Below are 25,271 nucleotides of genomic sequence, written 5' to 3'. Positions count from 1 at the left end.
ACTCCTCAGAGTCAGGCTTCACTCCTCAGAGTCAGGCTCCACGCCTCAGAGTCAGGCTTCACGCCTCAGAGTCAGGCTTCACGCCTCAGAGTCAGGCTTCACTCCTCAGAGTCAGGCTTCACTCCTCAGAGTCAGGCTTCGCTCCTCAGAGTCAGGCTTCGCGCCTCAGTCAGGCTTCACTCCTCAGAGTCAGGCTTCACTCCTCAGAGTCAGGCTCCACGCCTCAGAGTCAGGCTTCACTCCTCAGAGTCAGGCTTCACTCCTCAGAGTCAGGCTTCACGCCTCAGAGTCAGGCTTCACGCCTCAGAGTCAGGCTTCACGCCTCAGAGTCAGGCTTCACGCCTCAGAGTCAGGCTTCACGCCTCAGAGTCAGGCTTCACGCCTCAGAGTCAGGCTTCACGCCTCAGAGTCAGGCTTCACGCCTCAGAGTCAGGCTTCATGCCTCAGAGTCAGGCTTCACGCCTCAGTCAGGCTCCACTCCTCAGAGTTAGGCTCCACTCCTCAGAGTCAGGCTCCACTCCTCAGAGTCAGGCTTCACTCCTCAGAGTCAGGCTTCACGCCTCAGTCAGGCTTCAACGTGTGAAGGCAGTACAGCTCATCATACCAGCTTTGAATGTAGCACCACCTACCAACCAGGCGTGATGGATGGCGGTGGTCATCCCCCCCCCAGGGGGCGACCCAGCAGGACCTGCGTCTGTGTTCGACCTTTGATCTTGCTTGTTTACTGCTTCTCTCTATCAGCATGCTTTTTGTCTGATGGGGATTCAGGCTGTGTCACGGTGCCTGTTCTGCCTCAGTCACTGAGAGCAAGAGGGTTCTGCTGAGATCGGACGGATGTTCCCATGCTCGTCGTGGACAACGTATCTTAATAATAGTGTGCTAATTTAGCAGAAGCTTTAATCCGAGTGGCCCACGGAGGGGGATTTGAACCTGCACACTCTACATCTGCATTCAAATGCTCAACCCCTGATCTATACCCGTTACTGTACCCATTACTCTATGGCAGGTGCACTTTAACAGTGCCCCCTGTGTTAACTCTCTGCAGGTGTTTGTCGAGGCTGCGTGGATGCTACGTAAGGCTCTGTCAAGGTGTATTTGGCTGCCACTGTTCAGTGTTCGGCTGCAGTGCTGTCCTCCTCTCTGCCTCCCGCCTGCTGTAGTCTGTGGCCAAGTACTCCCACACAGTACAGACACCTGCTGGGGGGTGTGTGTGGTGTGTGTGGTGTGTGTGGTGTGTGTGTGCTGGAGGTGGGCTTGAATGTATGTGTTGGAAGCGTGCTTGTTTGTGTGTGTGTGTGTTAAGGAGGTGTGCTTGTTGAAATACTGCTGGTGTTGCAGGAAGATAGTGTCTATCTTCCTGTTTGGGAAGTGCATTTTAATTGTATAAATCTCCAACAGAATGTCGAATTAAATGTTGAACACTTGTAGAACCATTCTTTTGGAAAAGAGGAATATTTTGCTGTAGCTACGGATGAGCAGAGTAGTTGTTTCACTCTGAATCATCTTGCTGTCTGAATACTGCAAGCATGCTTGACAAAGTAACTTCTTTCCACTTGCACTTATACAACGCTTCACTCTCTGGATCCAGACAATTCATCATACCCTCCACCTCTCCATCCCTCACTTTTTTTTTGTTGCTATTCTTTTTCTCTCTTTCTCTTTCCTTCATTACCTTTCTTCTTCCATCTCCCTCCATCGTTCCCTGCCCAACTCCCAGCATGCCTTTCAACCTACGCCCCCAACCCCCCCACCCACCCACTCTCTCTTCCTCCTCCCTCCCTCTCTCTCCCTCCCTCCGCCCCTCTCACCCTCCTCTCTCTCTCACCCTCCTTCTCTCTTTCTCTCTGTCTCCCTCCCTCCCTCCCTCTCTCTCCCCCCCGTCTCTGTCAGTCTCTTCCTGTCTCGTCCAGTGTTGTGAAGCTCAGCTGGGAGCCTGCAGGTCTGAGCCAGTTATAGACAGACAGACCTGGGCCCTGCTCCTCTGAACGCTCCTCTGCTTGGCTGTCAGCGTTAGGCCCTGTTCACTGCCCTGCTCCCACAACCACCTCTCCTTCTCTTCTCTCTCCCTGTTCATTTGATGACACCAAGGATACCCCAGTCCCGGAAACCTGCTCCTTATTCACTGTAAATCATGACCTGTGCTGGGGGTGTAGGATGTCAGCTGCGACCGTAGTTCAGCACAGTCATCTCCCAGTCCAGGGTACTGCGTATGCATTAGATTAGATTGCAGACGTAAAGGAGCCGTAAATCACCTTCATCTTGATCTGCGGTTCTCATTTCTGTTTGTTTGTTTTTGTCCCAGTTGATCTTACTGGTTTGTGGGTCTAGTAAGGCCTTGGGAGAAGGAGATAGATACAAACAGAGAGAGAGAGCTAGAGAGAGATACACAGGGAGAAAGAGAGAGATACAGATAGAGACAGAGAGCTAGAATATATATTTATGTATAAGAGAAAGAGAAAGTAGTTTGTTTGAAAAGGGAAGCCTGGTTGTTTCTGCGTCAGTGAACAGCTGTGTTTAGGGAGGGTGGTTTTGTCTGATTTATTTATATATTTTCTCTGCTACAATGTGCTCTGCAGGGATGGAGGGTGGGGGAGGGAGGGAGGGAGGGAGAAGGAGAGTGGTAGAATGGAAGGATAAAAGGTAAGGGATGAGGGATAAAATAAAAAGTATCTGAGCTGCAGATTATAGTGCTAAAAAACAAAAGGTAGGAATTTCCTGTTGAAGATTGATAGCTTCTTAAATCTCCTTAACTGCTGGTGAAGTCTAACCTCCACGTGTTCCCAGAGTGGATCTTTGGAGTTGTTTGCTTTTGCGCTTCAGATGCCTCAGTCCAGGACAGGGGTCAGTCTGTGTTTTAGGTTTCCAGGATCACGTACTGCCTACATGATCCGAGGGCTTTGTTTAGTTGAGTTTCTGTGCAGGTTCGTATTTTTTAACAGTTATTGAAGAAAGAAAATGAACGTAGTTTCCTAGACTTTAAGCCTCTCTCTCTCCCCCCCCCCTCTCTCTCTCTCTATCGCTCTCTCTCGCTCTCTCTCTCTCTCTCTTTCTCTCTCTGTCTCTCTTCCTCTCTCTCTCTGTCTCTCTATTCATCTCTCTCTCTTTCTCTCTCTCTTTCTCTCTCTCTTTCTCTGTCTCTCTCTCTCTCTCTCTCTCTCTCTCTCTTCATCTCTCTCTCTCTCTCTTCATCTCTCTCTCTCTCTTCATCTCTCTTCATCTCTCTTCATCTCTCTTCATCTCTCTTCATCTCTCTTCATCTCTCTCTCTCTTTCTCTCTCTCTCTCTCTCTCTCTCTCTCTCTCTCTCTCTCTCTCTCTCTCTCTCTCTCTCTCTCTCTCTCTTCATCTCTCTCTCTTCATCTCTCTCTCTCTCTCTCTCTCTCTTCATCTCTCTCTCTTCATCTCTCTCTCTCTCTCTCTCTCTCTCTCTCTCTCTCTCTTCATCTCTCTCTCTTTCTCTCTCTTCATCTCTCTCTCTCCCTCCCCCTCAGGCCTCCTCATCGTCCAGTTGGACCCGTAGTTTCTCCGTCCTCCCCCACCTCCCCCCGTCCTCCTCCCCCGTCACCCAGAGGCACTTGGGCCCCCCGGCCACCCCGGGCCCCCCCAGCAACATCGTCACCATCACCCACCACAAGTCTCCCGCCGCCGGCCGCCGCGCCCAGAACCAGCACCCCGGACACCTGGCCGAGGTCAAAGAGGTGGGTGGGGCATAGACGTCCCTTTAAGATGACATCATAGAACAGTTTAACAAAAGAAAAAAATAAATAGTTTCTGTCTGAAAACCAATTGAAAGTCCGTTCAAGGTGTCCGACGCTTAAAGGATTATCCAGACGTGGGCCCGGGGTGATTGTCTTGTTGTTGTTGATCATATCTACACAGACGGGACAGGCCCTGCTGGGGAGTGTGCAGCCTGCCTTTGAGCTGTGTGGTGCTGGTGGTTTGGCCTGGCTGCTGGTGCTGTGAGTTCAGCACATATTCTAGTCCCTGGCTCCTGACCTGACTACGCTGTTCTGCTGTAAGCTGGGAGGCTGTACTGTGCGTTTAGCTGGAGAGGCGTTTTTCCTGCATACATCCATACTGCTCAACATGCCACAGGACGGGGTGGGGGCCTTTAGGGTAGGCTCATGGGAATATGAGGAGGGATGGCTGGGTGGGTGTTGCTCAGTGGTTAGGGCAGATGACTGCAGATGAGGAGGCAGCTGGTTCAAGTCCCCCTCTGAAAAATGCTTTGGATAAGTGTCTGCCAATTGAAGACATTGTTATTAGTATTATTAATATTATATGGGACAGACTCAATAAGAAAAGTTGTAGATTGTCAACATGCTGCTTACCGCTTTTTTGCCGAAAGAGTTTCTGAACACTCTTGTTGCTGCTGTCAGTGTGCTGGTGCTGCTGAATTATGGATATAAGATGGAGATAAGATGGAGATAAGATGGAGATAAGATGGAGATAAGATGGCTCGAACACACTTAGCTGATGGAAGGACTTCTTACAGAATGATGACTGAGCTCATTCACCCTGTCAGGGGGAGTTTTCAGGTTCCTCCTGCTTTGCAGAACTAAGACTGTAGAGAGAGAGAGAGACAGAGAGAGACAGAGAGAGACAGAGAGAGACAGAGAGAGACAGAGAGAGACAGAGAGAGACAGAGAGAGACAGAGAGAGACAGAGAGAGAGAGAGAGGAATTGTTCAAACACTGTCATCTTGGAAAAATGTTGCTACTGTTATTCACATCTTCTTGGCAAGGAATGTTCTCCTGACATTTCCGCCGTGTCATCAGAAATAGATCCTGACTTGGACTCACAAGACCTGGAGTAAAAAAAGTTTGATATTTTTCAAGGACATAACTTATGCTAATTTAATACTACTATCATAGTACATACTTAACTATATCACATTAAACTACATAGGCCTACTGTATAGCATTACAGTTTGAAATAGTATAGACAAACAATTCTACTCTGTAGAACAGCACAGTAGCCCTTTATCCCCCCAGCATGACTCCCCCTCTCTCTTAGACTAACGGCCTGGGTTCTGAGTCAGGGACACAAAGGTCAAAGGTCATCATTCACCTGAAGCTACCTGACACAGTCAGCACTGCCCAGGTAGGAAAGCCAGGAACAAAGACTGGACTCTGTCCTCTTGGACAAAGAGTCTTTACAGAGACGCTGGCAGAGTGTGCTCAGATTAGGATGTGATGAATGGCCCACGGTTTAGCCAATACCTGGTGTAATCCACACCTTGATGGAATAGGTTTAGCTCAGTGGTTAGAGTATATGACTGTAGAGCAGGAGGCAGTGATGATTTCTTAAAGACTGCAAGGGAAGCTCAGCTTCCCCTAACATTTCAAAAAATGTTTGGTCAAATATTTACTATTGTGTTAACATTTGAAATGCGTTAGAACACGTTCATATCGAAGACGAGTTCTTTCAGAATCAGCTACATATATCAGCAGGTCGACTGAATAATTTCTTTCTCACACATTCCCGAAGCGCCACAGTGCATTTCCCTGTTGTAGCTCAGATTCCATGGACTTCAATGGGGCTGCTTTGAACAGTTTTTTTCAGTGCTTTGAAACTATACGGTCATTGGATAAATGCTGCGATTGCTGGTCTGGACGCTGGGCTTCCGTATGGGGATTGGAGGGTCTGTCGAAATGTCGAAAGACTGCATCTCCTTTTGATTGACAGTAATTTTGGACTATAAAAAGTCATCGAAGCTATTCCAGCTCAGGCCCATTGCAGATTTTGCAACTGTAGTTGAAAGACAAACTGCAGCAATGTATTTCTTGGTATTTGCTTGGTGAAATTGCTAACCAATTTTCATCATACAATTATACACCACATTCCTTGTTTCAGTTTAACCTCATTTTCACATTTCCTCCTTCGAGATTGATATTGTTTTGTTAGATTGTTCATTCATTAATTCATTCAGTAGGTAGGTTATGCTAGTTTCGTAGGGGTGAACTAGCCAGTAAACTAGCCAAATAAACGTTTTTAGGATGTAGGCCGAAAATGAGCTTCCCCTCTTTGAAAGACCAGCAGCCATCACTGCTGCGGGTGTAATTCAACCCTCGCGTCGCTTTGGATAGAAGGTATCTGATCAGATGATCACATGATGCCTTGCAGAGGAGAGGGGTGATGAAGTCCACTCACACTGGGGGATGAACAGAGAGGACATGTTGGAACGGCTGCCCTTGGAAAGAACAGCATTACGATTTGGCAGCGTTCACAACGGGCGGTTGGGAGGGAGTCTCCTGCTTGATATTCAAATGACGTTGTCGTTTTAGCGGAGCTTTGAGGAGGAATATGAATTTTTCGTTTTGTTCGTGTCCTTTTTCTGTCACTACTCGTGAGGAGGCAGGCTTTTTAAAAACAAACTCTTGTTTCCTGGCTGTGAGGACTGCGTGTGTCCCCTGAGGTGACCTCGCTCAGAGCACGTCGCGAAAACACAGAGCAGATGGTGGCGTCACAAAGTCAAACACGCGGCCGGTCGGTGGTTACTGTTGCCACGCGCCCCAGAACGCAGGGTCAGTGTGACCTGAGTATCTTCTCATGGAGACGCAGATATGACACATCCACATGCACACGTGGGAGCAGAGGAGGAACAGACAGGAGGAACAGACAGGAGGAACAGACAGGAGGAGACAGACAGGAGGAGACAGACAGGAGGAGACAGACAGGAGGAGACAGACAGGAGGAGACAGACAGGAGGAGACAGACAGGAGGAGACAGACAGGAGGAGACAGACAGGAGGAGACAGACAGGAGGAGACAGACAGGAGGAGACAGACAGGAGGAGACAGACAGGAGGAGACAGACAGGAGGAGACAGACAGGAGGAGACAGACAGGAGGAGACAGACAGGAGGAGACAGGAGGAGACAGACAGGAGGAGACAGACAGGAGGAGACAGACAGGAGGAGACAGACAGGAGGAGACAGACAGGAGGAGACAGACAGGAGGAACAGACAGGAGGAACAGACAGGAGGAACAGACAGGAGGAACAGACAGGAGGAACAGACAGGAGGAACAGACAGGAGGAACAGACAGACAGGAGGAGACAGACAGGAGGAGACAGACAGGAGGAGACAGACAGGAGGAACAGACAGGAGGAACAGACAGGAGGAGACAGACAGGAGGAGACAGACAGGAGGAGACAGACAGGAGGAACAGACAGGAGGAACAGACAGGAGGAGACAGACAGGAGGAGACAGACAGGAGGAGACAGACAGGAGGAGACAGACAGGAGGAACAGACAGGAGGAGACAGACAGGAGGAGACAGACAGGAGGAGACAGACAGGAGGAGACAGACAGGAGGAGACAGACAGGAAGAGACAGACAGGAAGAGACAGACAGGAAGAGACAGACAGGAAGAGACAGACAGGAACAGACAGACAGGAACAGACAGGAGGAACAGACAGGAGGAGACAGACAGGAGGAGACAGACAGGAGGAGACAGACAGGAAGAGACAGACAGGAGGAACAGACAGGAGGAGACAGACAGGAGGAGACAGACAGGAGGAGACAGACAGGAGGAGACAGACAGGAGGAGACAGACAGGAGGAGACAGACAGGAGGAGACAGACAGGAAGAGACAGACAGGAAGAGACAGACAGGAAGAGACAGACAGGAGGAGACAGACAGGAACAGACAGGAGGAACAGACTGGAGGAGGAGAAGAGAAGGATAGCTCTTGATTCCTTGCCTGGCCTACATCCAGCCATCATGATCCTAGTTTAAGATCCTTCCCTCCTTTTATCTTGTTCTTTATCTCACCTTCTTCTCTCTCTTTCCTTTCTCCCTATCAGGGGGGTTTTATACTATCTCTCTGTTCACCTTTCTACCTCCCGCTCTCTCTTTATCTCTCCCTCCCCTGGCCCTGCCTGTGTTATACTACCTCCATGTTGATGGTGGCCATAAAGGCTTATGAATCCTGAAGACACGACTGGCCCTGGGCCAGATAGAGAGAGGGGGGGGGGAGAGGAGAGGAAAGGAGAGAGAGAGAGAGAGACAGAGAGAGGGTGGGGGGAGGAAGAGGGAGAGAGGGAGAGGGAGAGACGGGGGGGAGAGAGGGAGAGAGGGGGGAGAGAGAGAGAAGGAAAGAGAGAGGAGGAAGGAGAGAAAAATATGCGAAGGAGCAAGAGAGGAAAAGAGAAAGGAAGGAGAGAAAGAAAGATGGAGACAGAAGGAGAGAAATCGAGTGAGCTCTAGAGAAAGGGAAAGATAAAGGAGAGAACAAGAGGGAGCAGAGGAGGTAAAGGAGGAATACAGCTTGCCCTGAGGCTGATTGACACAGTGCTGTTCTGTGGGCTTTAGGAGGGTCCAGGCTCCACCGTCCTCTCCACTCTCTGACAGATACACGAGCAGGTGGAGGAGGGGGGGCAGGAATCCTGGGGGTCACTAAGCCAGCATCTACGTGCTGCTACCAGAGATGATGATGATGCTGGTGGGGGGGGTGTCCTACTACTGGGGTGTGTAACCGGTGCAGATGGAAAGTTCTAGCAGGTGTGGAGCCAGCTCTGGTAGATCTTAGCTCTGGTAGATCTTAGCTCTGGTAGATCTTAGCTCTGGTAGATCTCAGCTCTGGTAGATCTCAGCTCTGGTAGATCTCAGCTCTGGTAGATCTCAGCTCTGGTAGATCTCAGCTCTGGTAGATCTCAGCTCTGGTAGATCTCAGCTCTGGTAGATCTCAGCTCTGGTAGATCTCAGATCTGGTAGATCTCAGCTCTGGTAGATCTCAGCTCTGGTAGATCTCAGCTCTGGTAGATCTCAGCTCTGGTAGATCTCAGCTCTGGTAGATCTCAGCTCTGGTAGATCTCAGCTCTAGTAGATCTCAGCTCTGGTAGATCTCAGCTCTGGTAGATCTCAGCTCTGGTAGATCTTAGTCTCTGTCGTGTAGCTGGAGCACTGTGTTTGTCTGTCTGTTTATCTGTCTATCTGTATAGACTGTCTATCTGTATATCTGTATAGACTGTCTATCTGTCTATCTGTATAGACAGTCTATCTGTCTATCTGTATAGACTGTCTATCTGTCTATCTGTATAGACAGTCTATCTGTCTATCTGTATAGACAGTCTATCTGTCTATCTGTATAGACTGTCTATCTGTATAGACTGTCTATCTGTCTATCTGTATAGACTGTCTATCTGTCTATCTGTATAGACTGTCTATCTGTCTATCTGTATAGACTGTCTATCTGTCTATCTGTATAGACTGTCTATCTGTCTATCTGTATAGACAGTCTATCTGTCTATCTGTATAGACAGTCTATCTGTCTATCTGTCTCTATCACAGCAGTTTCAGGTGAACCCATCTAGCCCTGACTGGGTCTGTCAGGTGAACCCATCTAGCCCTGACTGGGTCTGTCAGGTGAACCCATCTAGCCCTGACTGGGGACAGAGACAGCAGCTAGATGGGCCAGACTCCTGGATCTGTCAGCTGGGCTATTTCTGGACCCATCATCATCATCATGAAGGGAGGGGGGCGGAGGGCAGGAGGAGAGGAGGAGAGCGAGGTAAAGGAGGGAGAAAGTGGAAGAAAGATGAGAGCCAGTATCCACTGCCACACCATCATTGACTGCCTTCATGGGGCAAAACCGACCAGATTTACCAACAGATTCTGTTTTCATGTGGTGATGAGTGGGAAGGAAGTGTGTGTGTGTGTGTGTGTGTGTGAAAACAAAACGGTCTCTCAACCAGTCTTGAAAATGCTTTACCACCAGCACCATCCAGACCCAGCTCAGACCCACACAAGACTGAGTTTCTATACTTGATATACTATTAATGTACGTCACTTTGGATAAAGAATGATCTCTAATGTTTTTCTGAGGTGGATTCTCTTGGCTGGGTTGACAGTAACCCTGTCCTGTTCCCCCGTCCTTTCAGCAAAGCAGTATGGTATTAATGAGCCTAGCGGATCACTCATTATTCTGAGTGTAACTGCTAGCTGGATACCCTCATCTGGCCCAATCACATCCTGCTGAATCAAACAGGAAGAACCTCCAACCGTCCTGCTAGGAACGACTTAGAGAGGAAGTGGCTCTATGATCTGCAGGAAGCACGACTACCTTAAATATGTCATCAGCTGAATGAATGGAGCTTAATTGACGTATTTAATTTGTCGACTGCAGACTTTCTTTTCTAAACGAAGAGAGAGAGAAAGTGGAGGGGAGAGAGAGGCTTGGAGAGAAATAGGTGTGGGGGCTGCTTATTTCCAGAGAAGGACTGAGGGAGATGGTGATAGAGACAGAGGAGAAGGAGAGGAGCGGGTTAGAGAGACGAGGGAGGAGGAGAGAGGGTTGTGACTTGTAACTGCTGTTTGCTCCTTCCTGGGGCCATGGAGAAGTCAGCCGATTATGGGTTCAGGGAGTTTAGACAGCTGCAGCAGGACCCAGCAGTAACACTGTCTGGTGACATCATGAACCCCAGTACAAATCAAAACTATTTATCCTCGTACCTTCAAAGGTCATGGATGTGGGCCCCCCTGCTGGGTACACCACTTCCTGGGTTCGAATTCCCCCTGGAGCTCTGCTGTGTCTCCCCTCCCTCTCTGTCTCTATCCAGTATAACATTATCGAAAAAACAAGAGATTATGGATGTTATCCTGACCCCCTGACCCTCTGACCCATGTCCCTCCTGTCGTCCCCAGGTGATGAGCCAGGTGGAGGGCCAGCAGAAGAGCCTGGTCCAGACCATCGAGTCTCTGCCGTCCAGGGGCCCGCTGTCCTGCCTGGACCAGGACCTGCTGCTCCTCAAGGCCACCTCCGCCGCCACGCTGGGCTGCCTGGGGGAGTGCCTGAATATCCTCCAGCAGAGCCAGCCCCAGGCCCAGCCCCAAGCCCAGCCCCAGGCCAGCCTCGCCCGCTGCCCCCCCTCCGGTGAGTCCCCCCTGGGGCCCTCTCTCTTGGCGCTGGGCCGTCCCCCGTCCCCCCCGCCCCCCTTGGCAGGCCCCGGGGCCGACCAGGACAAGGGCCACACGGCGGGGCTGGACCCTGCGGACCTGGACTGTGGCCCTTGTCCCTACCTGACCGGAGCTTTGAACTTGAGCGTGTGCAATAAATACTGCTGAATGTGCATTTAGTGTTGTATCTTTATTTATTTTTGTGTGTTTTTTTTATTTTGTTTTTTTCTTCTTGTTTGTTTGTTTCTTGTTTTTGTAGTTTGCAGTGTTGTCTTGTTTGTTGTTATTGTTGATGCCATCGCCCCCCCCCCCCCCCCCTCATTCACTGTTCTTTGCATTTGCCTTGACCTCAATTGCATAGTTGCATTAATCACATTAATAATTCCTTCTCAGAACAGTTACTCTGCCAGTGCCAAAGGAGTGGGGGAGTCCCAAAGTGTATTTATAGTCGCTGTTGTTTACAAAGACATATGGAAGTCATTTTAGTCTGTGATGATGCCCTGTGCATGTGACAAACATAATGAAGTCTGCCAGGATTGTATGTGTGTACAGACTCAGATACAACTATGCACATCGTCTGTCCTCAGTGGAGAGGATCTATGCCAAAGCAAATCCACACCGGTGCCTACAAACCTCTGCCCTGTGTCTCCTTCTCTGCCACACCAAACAGATCCAATAAAGACCTTTCAAAGCAAACCTGTTCCGGCCTCAAGGCTGCTTCCATCTGCCTGTGCTGCATGTACACATGTAGGTCTTATAGGAAGTGCATCAGGACAAGGAGCAGCACAGTATTCTACTGTATTTCCATGGTGGAGGAACGGTCTGTATTCACTCGCATTGCAAAGTCACGACATCTCAGCTACCAGGCATTAGAGAAAGAATACCACAGCGACACCTCGGTTACAGTTACCAGGGCTGGAAATAGGCACCCGCCAAGTGGGTTTTTGTGCTGGTGACTAAAAAGTGTCCGATGCTCCGCCATGTGGAGAGTGAAGTTGCGGAGTACAGCTCCCGACTACCGCGCCCGTCATGGTTTTAAAAAGCTTGCAACGCCAACACGAACAGTTGTGCGCGCATCTAGGTGGCAGAAAACCGGGTAGATATCTTTATAACAGCTAGAGAATGACACGGATAATACAAAGTTAGATTTAAAAAGACAAAAAAGGTCGAGGATGACAGCATTTAAGAGAGAAAGCAATTCCCCCTTGATCTGTCACATCAGAATTTTAATTTGCGTCACGAAAGTCAGCCATGTCTCTTTCTTGGTCGCGTCACAAAGTTCATCATTTTACAGTTTGATCAATTCTACAACAAAAGTTTTATACACCAAAAAAGTCAAGCAGGGCATTTCTGCTTTTAGGCAGCTGGTCTGATGTGAAGACCAAACCTCATGGACAAGGACAACCCATCTCACATTGAGCAGGAGCAGTAGTAGGCCCCTGGAACCCCCTGAGTTAATACAGTATTTCAAAAAGTAAAAGTGGTTGATTTTGTTTAATCCATTCTAAGAGTGATTTACAATGATATTAAAATCATAGATAAAGGTTGTTTATGTCAACTAATTTCAGAGTACATCTGAAAGGCCAGGATTAATTTTGGCCAGTAAAAAATATTGCTGCCTGATAATTGTTCTCATCTACCAGCCATCTTGGCTGGTAAGCCAAAAAGTTAATTTCGAGCCCTGGTTGCTACGTATTTTAATGTATGATGAACAAAAGATACCACATAAAGATCTACAGGTCCAGTCTTGATCCATGACATGATGCTTGTATGTGCCCACTGCCCAGTCCTTTGAGGATTGAGGTGCTTCGTTGAATTCCAATGATGTCACCCCCACATTATAGGGAGCGAATGAAGTCTTGTATTCATTGAAATTCAAACTACAGCGTTTTAACTCCGAAGGTTGGTTTGTACGATAAAAATCGATGGAGGTTGTGTTGAAATGCTGGTCCAGAGTCAGTGTCTTGTGATTATTATTATTCTGGGATGGGTGGTGGGGACAGGGGCTGAGTGTGATGGATGGAGGTGTGGGTGAGGCAGTATTATGGGATGGGGGTGTGGGCGGCCTCCAGGTCCTCATGCCCCTGGTGTTGTTGTGTTTGTGCCCACAGTCACCCCACCTCGGTGCTCTGATGGGGGCTGGTGTGGAGCAGATGCCCCCGGCCGCAAGGACTCAGCCCTCTTCTTCCGCTGCCTGGCCGACCAGTCATGTGGGGGCCCCTCTGCCCCCCGGCTACGGCATGTACCCCCCCGCCCGCCCCCCCTCACGCCCCCAGACTAGACCTCGGTTCCCCAGGGTAGAACCCACGGGTTCCCTTCGTCCGGGCGCCCGGCGCCATCACAAACAGGTTCTGCGCTTCGCCGTGGCAGTTTACACACGGGCATCGCCTAGCGACTACGCTACTCCCCCTCCCCCCTCGTTGCTATTGGCAACTCAGCCCCCCACCCCCCCCTTCCCTCTGCTGCATGGGCAAAAATACCTCACGTCCTGGCTGCACGGAGCCGACAGTGCGCCTAGCATGAGGTGGGAGCTTGATTGGCTGGCATGGTGGTCACTCTGAGCTCTCCTGAGGCTGCCGGCCAATGGTGAGCCCCCGTTGGGCTCTGGGAGGAGGGACCAGTATGGCTGCTGGAGCATGGAGGGTTCATGGGGGATGTCTGGTGTCCTGACCTAGGATGGACTGGAGGAGGCCATCTCTCTCTCTTTACCCCTCTCTCTTTCTGCCTCTCCTCTCTCTCTCTCCCATCTCTTTATCTTTCTCTCTATCTTTCTCTCTCCTTATCCTTTTCCCTCCCTCCCTCCCTCCCTCCCTCCCTCCCTCCCTCCCTCCCTCCCTCCCTCCCTCCCTCCCTCCCTCCCTCCCTCCCTCCCTCCCTCCCTCCCTCCCTCCCTCCCTCCCTCCCTCCCTCCCTCCCTCCCTCCCTCCCTCCCTCCCTCCCTCCCTCAGCCTGCTGTGACTGCAGGGTGTTTTCCTTTGAGGGGGTCCAGGATCGTCCAGGCAGGAGGCCTGTACACCTCCCAGCCTGCCTTCCTCCGCCGCCACAGAGCGGCCAGGATGGCATCTGCCACTGACGGGAGAACGGCATGTCACTCAGGGAGTGTGTGTGTGTGTGTGTGTGTGTGGGGGTGGGTGTTTTGATGTTGTAAAGCAACTTTTCTGAGACAGATGACAGCCCAGAAATGGAAGTGTATCCCAGTGGGACGACATACTGCATGAGTGTTTTCCTGCACCCCCCCCCCCCCCCTCCCTCCCTCCGCATGTCTCTCCTCCAATCACGGCTTCTCTTTCTGGTGCTTTGTGTCTCATCTCCATTGGTTGACTGAAACCTCTCCAAAAAAAAATGGTGTCTGTCTGATTCATAAGAAATAGTTAAAATATGATCAAAACAAAACAACACAGAAATAGTTTACCTGAAGACAGTCCCCTTCCCACTCTGAGGTCAGGTCTTCCATAACGTCAGAGTCAGCGTTTGACCACTAGTGTTTGGTGTGTAGGGCCCGGAGGAACCAACACTGTTTAGTGTCAAAGTATTAAAGCACTCTATCAAGGTAGACAGGCCCCAGGCATCCTTCCAATCAAGTCCACACACCTCGGACAAAAGCTTTCAGTGAAGGCTTTGAGGAGGAGGAGGAGGAGGGGGCCTGTTGAACAGGAGGAAGGATATGCAGAGGGCTGTGATCATAATTAGACAGACTTCAAACGGTCACGACTCGCTTGCGCCTCTCACTTGTTCCACTGCGAGCCACTTAAAAAACTCCAGCTTTGTGAGCTTATTCAGTGGTGCTTATCAACGTTTGAGGTTACGTCAATATCTGGAGCATCCTGTGGAGTTGGACACACACACAGACATACTCGCACAGTTACACTCGTACACACAGTTACACACATTCACACAGTTACACACACAGCTCAGTTTGACTGAACAGTTTACCTAGATCTGTTTATTTTAATCCAATCACATCCTTTCTTACACGGAGGTGATGCTGTAGGGTCTGTTGCCACCCCCCCCCCCTCTCTCCTCTGCATCCCCTCGGTTCTCAGACAACTTCCCTTTCTAGAAGAACGATCAATGGAAGGACATCAATACCGTTCAATCACTCTCAATCCCTCCAATGACCCCTGCCGTAAGATTACAGTACATTGTACAAACAGACTGCCTCTCAACCTCTAGCCCCCCCCCCCAAAATCCTTCCAGTAGTCACTTGGTTGTGACCGTGCTCCCTGTTCCCTCCTGCAGATGCTGCTCCTGTGTGGACTGTACCAAAGTCCCAGACGGGGGAGCCCCTGAAGAACGGAGGGCTAACTCCACTGCACTCCAGCGACCCCTCCCCCTCCCTCAGGAACCAGAGTCTGTCCCATGGTGCTGAGGTAGGAGCCCTTACCCTCTGACCCCTCTCAATCTTTCTAGTCCTCTCTCTATCTCTCTCCCTCTCTCGCTCTCTCTCTGTTCTTATTTTTTTCTCTCTACTTCTTTCTCTACGTCTACCTTTCTCTACCTCTCTGTCTTTACCTCGCTCTAATATCTCTCTCTCTCTTTTCCTTTCTACGTATTCCTTTTCTCTCTAACAGTGTTATTACCTGGCTGGAATGATACCATTTCATACCTCGACGCCAGTCTCATTCCAGTGTAAGTGCAGCAGCCACCCACGACTGTGAGAGTGGGACTGTGGTGAGAATGACGCTGATGACAGTCTGACTAGCTTGATGTGGTTATCTTGTGTTTATGGGAGAGAGGGGGGCCATGCAGGCAGCCAATCTGGGCCTTTGAAAGTTTGAACAGTAAGTAGGTCACACAGTGAGGAGGTTTAGCTCTTCTCCCTGGAGAAGACTTCTGTGAAGCACACAGAATCCTCGGTGTGGCCTGCCTACGTCTAGTCTGGCCTGGAGCACTGACAGAGGCCAGGTTAGAGAGGAGGGTGTGTGTGTGTGTGTGTGTGTGTGTGTGTGTGTGTGTGTGTGTGTTGCATCTGACAACTCTCATTAGAGTTTAATAGGGCTTCTCTGTCAGTCATGAATAAGCAGGTAAAGATTAATGTGTTGACTGTCGCTACCAGAACATTTTCACTGATGCCGTAATTCTCATAATAATCTTTGTTATTCATCGGTTGTGTGACGATACTATCTCTTTGTTTCCTCTATATCTCTGAGACAGAGAGTGACAGGAAAGGCAGAGGGAGAGAGAGGGGGAGAGACATGCAGGAAATGGCCTGGGCTGGAATCGAACCCGGGCTCCAGTGTTAGCCCAAGCTGTACTAAACTCAAAACCATGGTTTCACTTTCAGATACTGAGTGGTATCAGTGATGGAGGGAGCAGAGTGAGAGGAAGGGAGAGGAGAGAGAGAGAGAGGGAGAGAGAGAGAGAGAGAGAGAGAGAGGGAGGGAGGGAGGGAGGGAGGGAGGGAGGGAGGGAGGGAGAGAGAGAGAGAGAGAGAGGGAGGGAGGGAGGGAGGGAGGGAGGGAGACAGAGAGAGAGAGAGAGAGAGAGAGAGAGAGAGAGACATAGCTAACCACCCTGGCTCATTATTCAGGCTCGACACAGACACTCACCCTCATCCTTTCTTCTCTGATTACTCTCCTTTAACGAGATCATTATCGTCTTCTCTCAGAACGAAGAAGAGCTGAAAGGAAAGGGGGAGGAGAAGGTGGAGAGATTTATCTGAAGTGGTGTGGAAGTGGTCTTGTTTTATTTATTTGCTGGTGGCTGGACCAGATCGTGAGTGTTTACATCAGTTAAGATGATCTGTGTCTGGGGAGCATGAAGGAGCTGCTGGTCAGACTGCCATCTAGTGGCTGCAGACTAAACTGCAGCTCCAACCTGCAGGAAGGCACCACGCAACGGGAAATATCAAAATAGGTTTATGATACAAATCAGTGCTCCACACTTAAGTGCGATTTGAAACCGACAAATCTGTCCGGTCCCCACACTTACATTACGTCCTCACTACATCTGACGCCCGCATCCTCAGTTATAGAAACAAAAAGCTGACCAACCAACGTTTGAAAACATACCTGCACCCCTACTGTGCGAAACCTGTTCTCTGTCAGCAGATATGAGCTGTTTCAGAGTCCCAGTGCCTCAGACACAGCTGTGGTGAGGCCAGGTGAACGACCAGGAGAGCTCCCATCCTGCCAGTGTCTGGGCGCAGCAGCTCTGGGTGGAGGGCTGAGTCGTGGAGCTCAGAGACGCGTCTCCTGGCTGGGAGGCATCACCCTCTTCAAGCAGTCTGCGACAGAAAGGCCACAGGCCTTATCGCTCACTGGCAAGGCGCCAGTGTGTGTGTCGGGAGGTGTGGGAGGGTGGGGGAGGTGGAGGGGATGGAGGGAGATTGGGCCGTGGAAGTGCTTGAGTTGGCAGAAATCCTGCCAGGGTAATTTATGCATATCCATATCCATGTCCTCGCAGCCAGGTTGTGGACATTGCTGGATCGGTTTGTGAGAAATCTGGTGGCTGAGTTGATGAACGGCCTCCACGTCAACACCTTCACATCAAGGGACAGCTAGCGTGGCTTAGGGTTAGGGATTAGTCTGCTTGGATCTTAGTCTAAGCCTGGAGGCATTTGTTCTCCCTTTTTTTGTTCCACTTTCTTCTCTGCTGCCTGTATCAGTCTGGAAAGGCCAGAACACACACACATTAGTGGTAATTCCTCCACGTTCCAGCAGGGGGCAGGATGGTGGAAGGATGGTGTGGCGCTGGACCACAGTGCTATCCTAGAGAAGTCCCCACAGCAATGGTGTGACGTCAGTTGTCTGCCAAAAGACAGCTTCAGTCGAACATTTCTCAGAGATGGATAAATAACAACCACACCATGGCGCCAGGGGGGGTTTGGAGACATGAACTACTTTTCTATTTCTATTTAGGTTCTATCCATGAAGATTGGACTCCTTCGACCTGTAAAAGGCAGTGGTAGGTGAGAGGTTCACTGCCTCACACATCCCACACCCAAACAGAAGAGAAAAGGCCTGCTATTCCTTAACATGGGACTTGGAAAAGGGTTAAAGATTATCCCTCAACACTAACTAGAAAAACATCAGCTTGAATTAAGTTGTGACTCCCTCTATCTGAGATAGTTGTTTTCCCAAGTCAGAGTTTCCTGTTGTACAAAGCCTATCGTTAAGAGTCTGCCTGCTGTTTGCAAGGCACCTCCACAGCCCTGAACACACAAACTATTTAGAAGATAAACTGTGAACCTGACAGATGTGTGGGCGTGTTCTGATCAAGCCCCGCGTCTCACCTTCATCCTCATCCTCGCCCCCTCTCTCCGCCGATCTCTTCTCCGGTTGGTCGACCTCAGGACGACACCTGCCAATTAGGCTCCACTTCCTCCTCCAACTTCCTCCCACAACAAAGCTGAGAGATGTGGCCCTCGCCAGGTTCTGAGGCTTGTTACCCCCTCTGGGGCTGTGCGGCCTGTGTTCTCTCAGGGTGTCGGAGGTTCCCCCCCCCGCCTGGTGGAGGTGCGTCCTGACAGGGCTCTGTTCTCCGAGGAAAGTTCTGGAAGAGAGATTGTTTTGCAGCTCTGCTCTTTCAGCTTTTCAGGCTGAAGTTAGATGATGACAACGCTTTCATTTCTCGCTCGCTGTCTTTCTCTGACTCTCTTTTCCCTCTCTCTCTCATTCTTTCCTCCTCTCTCTCTTTCTCTCTCTTTAACAATTATTGTGTGACTTCATTCAGGTTGAGTCAAATGAATTTTAGGAACAGGATTTCATCTAGAGTTGTGCTGACACTTAGTCCTGCTTGTGTGTGTGCGTCCATGTGTGTGTACTGTATGTAAGTGTGTGTGATGATGATGTTTGAATCCAATCTGCACTCAAGATAGAAGTTTGAACAGCAACCTTTAACAGTAAATAGAACTTCAAAACCCTCTTAATTTCCTTCAGGCAGGAGACTGGCTACCTTCACGTCTAGATTCTCAAAAAACTGGATTGTTCACTGAACAATCACGTTCACTGTTCACTGTCCACAGAAGGCCAAGCAGTGTACATCTTAAGACATTTCCCCTGGTACCCGTCTGGTGACCATGTCCTGTTTATGTCTGCTGAAAGATTAGCTTCTCATCCAGGACTTTCTCTCAGGACTATATACTCTCTCCTCACCTGATCTCTTCTCCAAAAATCTAACCACACAGTGTGTGTGTGTGTGTGTGTCCACATCCAACCATCTCCTGAGTTGAGCGTTCCCAGATGGGAACTCGCACGCCCCTAGCTGTTGTTCCCGCCAGTGGCGGTTCTACATGGGGGCCTACAGGGGCCAGTGCCCCCTGTAAAATGGTCCTTCCGTTCCCTTCTGTTTTCACGTTTTTCTTCTTCTAGTAGTCATCATGAACCGAGGAAGGGACATTGCAGCCTTTTTTGCCCCAGTAAATAAAAAGTTAGAGAAACATATCAAGGTATTGAGAGAGCTGAGGAGCTGGAAGAGGGAGAGCCAGAGACATTTGTATGATTTTAATATAAAGCAAAATAAAAATATTTAATGATTAAATATAATAATAATTCAGTTTTTTATGTGCCCTTCTGATTAAGCACTGCCCCCCCCCCCCTGGCCCCCCCAGTAAAATGTGTCTAGAACTGGTTCCCGCTCTCCTCCAGGGGGCCGATGAGTGTAAGACTGCTCACCAGGCCATGCAGACCGACTGCCCGGCTATAGTGCTCTCCCGGGCGATCTCAGGATCACCGTGAAGACAGACCGTCAAATGGTGCGCTGCTGGCCTGCTGCATATGCGCAAATACAAGCTGCACATAATAAGTCCCTTTGGAAGCGTCTTTCGGACCCACTTCACTTATTTTTGGTGAAGTTATGACCGTTGTTGAAGTGTTTGTCAGCGCTGTGGCGTTAATTGCTAACCAGAGTAGATCTGTGTGTTCCCTCGTACCGAAAAAGAATAGCGCGTGAGACGGAGAGAGTTTTTAAAGCTTTCCTGTTCTTTTCTGATGTTTCCCAGTAACGTCAGCCTCAGGGACACATCTTGTCTTAGTTTCTGCTCTAAAACTAGCTTACCTTCTGGCGCTGACGAGAGTGGAAATGTGAATGATGCCTGATGCCCGTGTTGTATTTAGGGGGGCTTCTCAGTGCCATCACATCTCTCCTCTCTCTCTCTCTCTCTCTCTCTCTCTCTCTCTCTCTCTCTCTCTCTCTCTCTCTCTCTCTCTCTCTCTCTCTCTCTCTCTCTCCCACTCTCTCCCTCTCCCACTCTCTATCTCTCTATCTCTCCATGAGTTCTACTCAGCCCCACTCTCAGTCCAACGACGGCCGAAGCTGAAATGCTTTAGGTGGCTTGATGTGTGTCTTGTGGTTTGCGTAATGTACGGTTGACCTGGCATTGAGACCGCGGTCTCCTAATGGCTTCCTGCCTGAACGAAGGGTGACGTTTAATCACGGTGAACTAACTATTCAGGTAGGGCCCGACAACGCGGCAATAAACAGACTGAAAAGGTGTACAGTGTGGACGTTAACATGATACGGATGTGAAGAAACATTTCTGACTTTGAGCCGCATCGGAATGTAGAGTCCCTGAACACATGACATCTTCTGGTTTGTGTTGGGAGAGCAGCGACTTGCGGCATCTGTTTGGTAGGAAGTGACAACAGAAGAGGAAGTGAGAAGAGAAGAGGAAGTGGCAGGGACCTAATTAAGACAGTGTTTCAGCCCACTGGCGACAAAACATTGGTCTAATTTGAACCACCATTCTGGCATACGCCCATCTGTGAAACCAGATTCTTTGAATGCAGCCAAAGTTGTAAAAAAAAAATGTCGGTGCAGAGGAGGAGAGAAGCTGTTGAGAAAGGGGAGAGGTTAGAAATGACAGGTCTATTATGAATAAAGCTCCTATTATCTAAAGGTCAGTGAAGCTGTGGTGTGCCACACTCACCTTCCCTCTCCTCCATCCAGCTTCCATCTGGGGCCAGAGAATGGGAGCAAGGAGGTGTGTCGTGTGTGCGTGTCGTCAATGTCCTGAGTGTGTGTGTATGTTTCTGAAAGGGGCTGACATTTGGCAGGCAGGGGAAAGGACGAGGAAGAGGAGAGCAGACAAAGAGGGAGAGGGTGGGTGGTGGGTGCTGAGAGGGTGCGTGGGGGCTGAAAAGACCTAAAAGGTTATCCTGCTGAAGTCAGGGGAAGGAAGGGTTAGCCTTTGAAGTGAAGGCAAGAGTTCTCCCTATCTGCCTTCCACCCACACAATCCCCTGATGCCTGAGAGAGAGGGAGGAGGGAGCTAGAGGGGGGGAGAGATGGTAACGGGAAGGAGGGATAGTGAGAGGGAGTGGTAGAGAGGGAGAGAGGTAAAAGGAGGGAGCGAAGGAGAGAGGCAGAGGGAGGGAGTGGTAAAGAGGGAGGGAGTGGGAGAGAGGTAGAGGGAGGGAGTGGTAGAGAGGGAGAGAGGTAGAGGGATTTGGGGAGAGTGAGAATGTGCTGATGAAACCGAGGGAGGACAGGATGGAGAGAGAGGAGGAGAGAAACAGAAAATGAATACGATTTTTTTAAAGAATCAATGCTAGTAGAATTTGTAATGGCAATACATATATATATATAGAGAGAGTGAAAGACAGAGTTTGTGAGAGAGAGTGAAATAGAGAGAGTTGGTAAGCCTCCCACTATTCCAGAAAAAGGTTGATGGGGTCTTCAGCGCTGCCAGACTGCTGGTAATTATGCCAGCTTATCCTCTGGATCATGTGATGGGGAGAGAGGGAGGGAAAGGAGGGCAGGAGGAGGAGGGGTTAGGGAGACACGATGGAGGGAGGGAGGGAAAGGAGGGCAGGAGGAGGAGGGGTTAGGGAGACACGATGGAGGGAGGGAGGGAATCATCGTCTACGTCACTGGGACTCTCCTCCTCAGAGTGGAGTGGGTGGATGGAGGGAGGGAGGAGCTTTCTCAGTTCTACAGTCCTGTGTCTCTCTCTCTCCCCCTCTCTCTCTCTCTCTCTCGCTCTCCCCCTCTCTCTCTCCCTCTCTCTCTCTCCTTTCCTCGTTTTCTCTCTCTCGCCCACACTCGCTCCGTCACTGGGTCTTACCTCAGCCAGCTTGTGCTTCTCCACTAGAACCAAACTACTCCTCTCTCCTCTCTCCTCGTCTGAAGAAGACAAAGTGGTTTTGTCAGCAGAAGGAGCGGTTGTGAGGAGCGACAGGCCTTCCTCTGAGCTGGAACACAGCAGAGCACGTTCAGCTTTCTGTGCTAAAGTTCTGTGGTCGGATATTTTGCTCCTACAAAATATACCTTTTCCAGGAGTTTTCCCAGATTTTTCTTCTCAGCGTGAGGGACTGTAACAGAGCAGATCATCCTGTGGATGTTGTAGCTCAAGTGGGACTTTTAGAAATTCTTCTCTGTCGCAGCCAGAGTGTGTGCTTGTGAGTGTGTATATCAGGTGCACACACACACACACAGCCACCAAACTGGAGATGAGATCCAGCTGTACTCAGGGCAAGCATGCAGCTTCTCAGCCTAACAATGTAAGTGTTTGTAGCATAGATGGTTTGTGTGTGTGTGTGTGTTTGTAAAAGATGTGTGTGAGTGTGTGCATGTGCCTGTGAGTACATGTTTGTGTGTGTGTGTGTGTGTGTGTGTGTGCTTACATGTGAGTGTGTGTGCGTTTACATGTTTGTGTGTGCCTATGGGGATTATGGATGTTATGAGGAACAGAAAGTGGGCCATAGCAATAACATTGATCTTGAAGTGCCTCCGTAGCTTGGATATTCAGCTGGAGCCCAGTGGATGTAGAGACTCTAAGCTTAGGTTCTGTTGACCACATAAATAATACAATGAAATAACTCTGGGTTTTAGTGGTAAACTAAAAATATGCAGAGTTGGCACATTTTGTAGTACTCTAGGTGAACTGGGTATTGATGTTTACTGAGTGGAGGGAGAGAGAGAGGGTTTTCTTTGGGTCTCTACTGGTGTGAAAACGTTGTCATTCAGCCTCTCTGGTCAAAACGGCATGAACTGGATAGACATTCTACATCTTGGTGTATGTATCATGGTGTCTATATACTCTATATACATAGTGTCTGTATACATAGTGTCTATATACATAGTGTCTATATACAGAGTGTCTATATACATAGTGTCTATATACATAGTGTCTATATACATAGTGTCTATATACATAGTGTCTATATACAGAGTGTCTATATACATAGTGTCTATATACATACTGTCTATATACAGAGTGTCTATATACATAGTGTCTATATACAGAGTGTCTATATACATAGTGTCTATATACAGAGTGTCTATATACATAGTGTCTATATACAGAGTGTCTATATACATAGTGTCTATATACATAGTGTCTATATACAGAGTGTCTATATACATAGTGTCTATATACAGAGTGTCTATATACATAGTGTCTATATACAGAGTGTCTATATACATAGTGTCTATATACAGAGTGTCTATATACAGAGTGTCTATATACAGAGTGTCTATATACATAGTGTCTATATACAGAGTGTCTATATACATAGTGTCTATATACAGAGTGTCTATATACATAGTGTCTATATACAGAGTGTCTATATACAGAGTGTCTATATACATAGTGTCTATATACAGAGTGTCTATATACATAGTGTCTATATACATAGTGTCTATATACATAGTGTCTATATACAGAGTGTCTATATACATAGTGTCTATATACATAGTATCTATATACAGAGTGTCTATATACATAGTGTCTATATACATAGTGTCTATTTACAGAGTGTCTATATACAGAGTGTCTATATACAGAGTGTCTATATACATAGTGTCTATATACAGAGTGTCTATATACAGAGTGTCTATATACATAGTGTCTATATACAGAGTGTCTATATACAGAGTGTCTATTTACATAGTGTCTATATACATAGTGTCTATATACATAGTGTCTATTTACAGAGTGTCTATATACAGAGTGTCTATATACAGAGTGTCTATATACATAGACACTACTATGTTTATACAGTAAATATCGATGCACTGTGTGTGGGCGTGGGCGCTCTTCCTTTACTGTACGTTCTAGTTTTTTTTGTTTGCTGAGGCCAAATCAATTTGATGGACAGAAGTTGATTGGCTGTTGCCCGTCTGTGTCGAGGTGACCCAGATAGCTGTGTTCCTAATGAGGTCACATAACTAGGTGGTTTGACCAACTGCCAAATCCAGTCACAGTAACTGGCCTTCAAATCCTCCAGAATCGCTCCCTCTGTCAATCAGACGTTTAAATCTTATGGCTGTTGTCACAATTTACCAGTATCCTGATCAAATGTCAAATGGATTATCTGTGACAAACATCTACAGTTTAAAGCTCGAGATTTGAAGCTTTCGTTGGGTTTAAATGACATTACCTTGATTCAGTGGTAAACACCTTAAACTGTAAAGTCTGTTAATGCGCCATGCTACGATAATATATGCAATTAGCAGATTATTTCATCCAAAGGAATAAAATAAATGTTTCTTTCTTCTCCTGTGCTACAGATGAGTCTGTGCTTGCTGTTCTGTGTTGGACTCGGAAATGCTGATCTCTGATTTGACCTCCCAAGCTGTTGTCATCTCCTGGGTTTTAATTGTTTTGTGTGCTTGATTCAAAACAACCCTCCCTCTTTTCCCTCTCACTGGCTATTTATATCACCAGCTCCCTTTTGCTCTTGGGACTGCTACGTGTGTGTGTGTGTGTAAATGTATGTGTGTGTGTGAGTGTATAAGTGTGTGTGTGAGCAGAAATGGGCAGAGCTTGGCTTGTGGCATGCATGGAATGAAATATTCAGGTGACAGGATGGTAGACTCCTCTTGGAAACATCTCCTTCTCTTTCTTTCTTCCCTCTGTTTTCTGTTCCGTATCACTCTGGGAACACACCTTTCCCTCCTTCTCCTCTCCTTCCCCTCTGATTTCACTCCTTCTCTCCTCTTATCTACAGGACAGGAAATGGGAAGCTCAGGAATGGTTATCTGAGTCAGTCGTTCATGCTAGTTCCACGGTTCCCCGGTTCTCTTCCATCATGTCTCAGTGGTTGGGGTACATTCATACCTCATAGGAGGCATATCTGGACACACACACACAAGCATGAAGGAAGATATGGAGGAAGGGATTGAAGTGACAGCGAAAGAAAGAGAGAGGGAAGGAACAGGGGAGGAAAGAGGAGGACAGTTTTGCTGCCCATAGGCAGTGGATGACACATTCCTGCATTATATATCAGGCTCTTTTCTCCCCGCCCAGAGTTTTTGCAAGGCGTATCAACAGCATCAGGTCTAGTTTAACCTAGATTGGAGCTCCTTGCAAATGAATGCTGGAACAGAAGCAAACTCAGCTCAGATCAACACTTTCCACTTCCTTTCTCTCTCTCTCTCTCTCTCTCTCTCTCTATCTCTCTCTCTCTCTCTCTCTCTCTTTCTCTCTCTCTCT

General features: G+C 48.6%; 1 protein-coding gene across 1 annotated transcript in view; it reads left to right on the top strand.

Annotated features, from left to right (window-relative positions):
* Positions 1–25,271, top strand: part of osbpl10a (oxysterol binding protein-like 10a) — a 49,695-nt gene that overhangs the window by 16,562 nt on the left and 7,862 nt on the right. Inside the window, exons 5-7 of the mRNA XM_084696901.1 lie at positions 3,491–3,697; positions 10,644–10,872; positions 15,135–15,265. Coding sequence (XP_084553027.1) covers positions 3,491–3,697; positions 10,644–10,872; positions 15,135–15,265 — 567 coding nt within the window. The remainder of the gene's footprint in view (positions 1–3,490; positions 3,698–10,643; positions 10,873–15,134; positions 15,266–25,271) is intronic.

This window comes from Hypomesus nipponensis, chromosome 4 (assembly GCF_054491055.1).
Source record: "Hypomesus nipponensis isolate SF chromosome 4, ASM5449105v1, whole genome shotgun sequence".
In the NCBI taxonomy this organism is placed as follows: domain Eukaryota; kingdom Metazoa; phylum Chordata; class Actinopteri; order Osmeriformes; family Osmeridae; genus Hypomesus; species Hypomesus nipponensis.
Note: the sequence above shows the minus strand (reverse complement) of the source record. Positions and strands in the feature narration are given on the sequence as shown.